The sequence below is a fragment of the Penaeus monodon genome, chromosome 33 (genome assembly GCF_015228065.2).
Source record: "Penaeus monodon isolate SGIC_2016 chromosome 33, NSTDA_Pmon_1, whole genome shotgun sequence".
NCBI classification, from domain to species: domain Eukaryota; kingdom Metazoa; phylum Arthropoda; class Malacostraca; order Decapoda; family Penaeidae; genus Penaeus; species Penaeus monodon.
In genome coordinates this window covers 7,518,401-7,522,939 of record NC_051418.1, presented here as the reverse complement: position 1 = coordinate 7,522,939, position 4,539 = coordinate 7,518,401, and the positions used below count along the sequence as shown (strand labels likewise).

General features: G+C 40.4%; 1 protein-coding gene across 1 annotated transcript in view; it reads right to left on the bottom strand.

Annotated features, from left to right (window-relative positions):
- Window positions 1-3,576: 3,576 nt before the first annotated feature.
- The window catches only part of LOC119593973 (putative nuclease HARBI1), a 7,153-nt gene continuing 6,190 nt past the window's right edge, over window positions 3,577-4,539 (bottom strand). Inside the window, exon 3 of the mRNA XM_037942994.1 lies at window positions 3,577-4,539. This exon is cut by the window's right edge and continues 7 nt beyond it. Within this exon, the coding sequence (XP_037798922.1) occupies window positions 3,712-4,539 (828 nt within the window). The 3' untranslated portion in view covers window positions 3,577-3,711.

Genomic DNA, 4,539 nt, shown 5'->3' with positions numbered 1-4,539 from the left:
GGGGAGAACTGGGAAGTCGACGACGGTTGTGATATTTACCCTCCGGCAGCTACGAGAAAAGATATGGGAACAATGACAGCCACTCTTCATTTCTTTCGTTGACATGTCAGAGGTATTCGACGCAGAAAATAGACGAGAACTGTACTCTTTGTTGCGACTCATCACTTTCCGTTCAGAGATGGCTGTTACAGTTCACCTGACTCTTTTTTTAAAAGGAAGCAGGGCCGTGTTCAGTTTCTTTACGCTCTGCTACAGCATAGTTAACAGGACTGTCCAGGAGACATACTGTTAAAGCAAGAGCTAGTGTCTTATTATTCGACCTAGCCAGATTAATAGCCAAAAGCACTGACCAGAGAACTTATGCTTATTGCCAACCTTGCAAGAGCTTGCGACACCTTCACCTTGCAAATATGCATGGTGAAATAATGGCCCAAGGAGCCAGGTCTGCTGAGCCAATAATTCAAGCCCAGCTACATGGCTCAACCATTCTCCGCCATCAGTGTGGAATAACTTTGGTCGACTGATAAAGCGAGTATGGGGCAAGAAATTAACCATCACAACAAAGACCTTGATATACCAGACCTGCGTTGTGAGCACACTCCTTTATGGGGCCAAAACGTAGACAACATGAAAGAAGGCTCGATTTTCCACCTACGCTGCAAAATCATGAACATCAGATGGCAGGCCAAGACGCCAAACTTTTAAGTCTTGACACGATCAGAGATTCCAGCACCAAAGAAAAACTAAGAACCTGTGGCTAAAGTGCCAAAAACTTGGGTAAGACCGTCGAGGAAACAGCGACGAAAGTTACGACCTGACATAGTTCATCATTTTCAATTAGAAGTCACCATCTTGGCCTTCAGTTCAATGGGCGACTAAAACGTTGCGCAGAGATCAGCTGACTCGAGGAGCTGAACTTTCCTTGTCTTTTAAGGAAAAGTGAAGAGAACTAAAATATTAAGGAACTAACTGTAACCGGGGACAAGTCTTGCATTAGCCAGAGTATGATCCACTCAAAACAGTGACTCCCGAGGAAATCTGCTGGACCAATCAAATTCAAGGCAGAAAGGTCAGCTCAGAAGATGATGGCTACTGTTTACGGGGGATTCTAAGGGGGTTAATCTTGGCAGATTTCCTCGAAGTATGAAGGACGATCATGGGCGCCTAGTATTAAGATATGTAATGAGAACTGAAAACTGCAATGGCGAGAAAGCGATCAGGAAAAGTTGCACCGCGGGAATTTGTTCGACCATGACATTGCGACAGCTCATTCTTCGAGATTAACATTGGATATATTTCGAGAATTTTGTTAACAAGTACTACACTAGCCACACTGCAACCCTGGTCTTATCCCATCAGACTTTACTTTATTTCATAACCTGAAAGAAAATTTGCAAGGGACACGATTTGAGTCACCGATGATGCCCAAACTACCTAGCTCACATGTGCTTGTATTCAGAGACATTTCGGACACCTTAAATGGATATGTTCTTGTGTTTCCAGAATATCTGGAACCGGTGTATATTTAGTAAGGCCGGAGGGGGCAGAGCTTTGTGATGTCAGCGCCCCAGCTTCCATGTATACCAACTTGCGCGATACTCGAGAGAAGCGGGAAGTCAGTGCCGTGAAAATGGGTTGCCGATATCAAAAGCCCAAGCGCGCCATCCCCCTTATAGAAAACCAGCAAGAATGCCTTGTTGCCCTAATCGGGGAGGAGAAAGATGTGGTGATGTGCATGAGCCAGAAAAAAGTTATGGAAAGAAATAACAATTTTAATGCCACAAATCCTGGAAATATACCCAGACACTGCCCAGTTGAAGAGAGCCTTAGATCAAGGTCTTTATAAGTATATAATTACTTCTAGAGACCTTGCCTTAGATCATATCAAACGGCAGTAAGTTTCGAGCTACAGTTTCTCTTAGATGCACATACTAAAATAACACATTCTAATTAAGAACATGACTAGTTTAGTGAACGGATACTTGCACATGACGCGATATGAAGTGGAAAATACCAAACCACAGAATCATATCATTAGGGTCTGGTGCTTTAAAAATACTAATGAGAAAGACTGGCAAGAGTTATCCTCATTTGACCCATATTTTACTTTCCCACAGTGAGTATAAGCGTACAGAAGGCTGAAGGAAATCCACTTCTTGTATAATTAAGCATAACAGGTCTCTTACAGCTTTAAACTTGATAAGCCATTTAGCATAGTTCAAAGCACACATTACGAACATGAAGAGGCAGTAATTATTCAGCTCTTTTTAACAATGCTTGTCTGTAGAATGTAAAATATAAGTAAGAAATTATTGCTTCACCTCAGCCTAAAGAAATATATTTACACATTTCATGAGTGAATCACTAATTATTATCATAACCTCAAATGCAAATGAACTGAAAAATTGTTGGTTTGCAGTGTAAAGGAGCAGTCAAAATATTGTTGAAGTTGACCTTGCCTCAAGAGAAGGTCCAATACCAGTGCCTTCATAAGTATACAGAGATGGTGACTGGCACTGGAGAGGATGAGGCTGGAACTGTCTATGAACAACGACCCATTTGATTCTCTGAGGATGTCTGAAGCTGAGAAAGATGACCCTTCTCCCACTGTAACTTTGGGTATGATTACAGAACTGAAGAGTTTAATTTATAGTATTTAACAATGATAGTGAAAATTATTTTTAAAAATTTACAATAAACCAATTAATTTTCCTTAAAAGGCTATATAATCCTAATGGGTCTGAAGCCGAGCTGATGGCAAATAATACATATTAGTACAACTGTGATGGTTTATTAGTGTTTTGTTATTTATTCATGTGTAATTCTAATTTCATTTCAGAACTGCTACCTAAATGCTTCACCCCAGCTGACACCACCATTGACGCTGGACCTTCAAACTGATATTTTGTGTTTCTTTCATTACCACCTTATTTTTCTTGTCCTTCAACTTCCTCTTCTTCTATCCCATGTTTTTGGCTTCCTCCACCTGCACCTTCTCCACCAGGACTGTACTCCAACACTTCGAACACTCATCACCTTCCATTCAAAGGTGACTGCTCTGAATGGAACAATGTTTTCTGCATTGACTGGCCCACTCACACCTTCCAAAGTAATTTCTATAACTGACCCTCAATGTCCAGCCACATCCTTTCCTACTTTACATTCGTCTCAACATCCTAATGGGCAAAGTGACCAAGCCACTTGAAAGAAGAAAAGAACAAGTCTGGATGAATGTTACCAGAATGTTCAAGCAAGTAAAGATTCCTGGTTTCAGACCAAGAAGAAATTATTAGTGGTGAATCACCAGGAGAAAATGAAGATTTTTGAGCAGTCAGGAAAAATTATTGACTTGAGCCATTTGTTTTTCCTCTTTCTTGCAGCAGGCTAAAAAGCCTACACCAAGATGAATAGCTGAGAAAAAGTAGTTCTGTGCATTATTTTTTAAATAAGTACAGGAGATACAGATTAATATAAGAAACCAAATTGTCTGTCTTTACATAATGAAATTATTTTCTTTTCAGTAATGTGAAAGATCAATGTACTGACTGGAACATCATAGGAAATAAAAAGAATTAATAATACCAATGTTTAATTTGACCAAAAAATATATACAGTTTACAGCAGAATTCCCATGAAAGAAAATTCTTTAACAATAACAAAGTAAAAATAACAAATAACAATACTGTACAAATGTATCTGCCATTGAGGGAATCAGAAGAAATTTTCAATTACAGAATTTCTACGGTTATTGTCTTCCTGAACATCTTGAAGCCTAGGGTCAGGGTTTTCCGAAGAATCAAGTTGTTCTCCATCTGGCAAATCCAGCGCAATTTCATGGGTGACTGAAATATTGTGCAAAACAGCACATGCTATAATGATATTTTTGGATGTATCCAACTTGGTTCTCAGAGGGGCTGAAAGGACAGTCCACCTCCTCTTGAGGACACTAAATGCCCTCTCTATTACTTTCCTTGTTTTCATATGTGAAGCATTATACCTGCTCTGCTTCCCAGGTCTTGGATTAAGAACAGGAGTTAAAATGTAAGACCTACAAGGATATGCACTGTCCCCCAAGAGATATCCCTTATATAACCCTGTCCTTAATTTTTCACATAACAAAGACTCATCAAAAATTCTAGCATCATGAGCACTACCAGCCCAATTAACAACTAGATTTGTAAACTTTAAGGACGCATCACACACAGCCATCACATTCAGTGAAAAGTAACCCTTGGGGCAACGATAAAGTTCTGCATCTTCACCTCCAGGGTTTTTGATTGGTACATGGGTTCCATCAATGCAGCCAACTACTCCCGGCATTCCTGCAATGTCTGCAAACTGGCGCATCAACACATCTTCAGTTTGTGGATCGGGGAACTTGATGTGTTTTGGTGCCAGCTCTGCTATCCTCTGAGAGATATTTGCAGTGCACCTGCTGACACTTGGTTGAGACACATCCGAACCATCCGCCAGGGTTAACTGAAAATTTCCTGTTGCCATATACCGCAGGGCAAGGAGAAGCTGTAGCTTTGGAGGTAT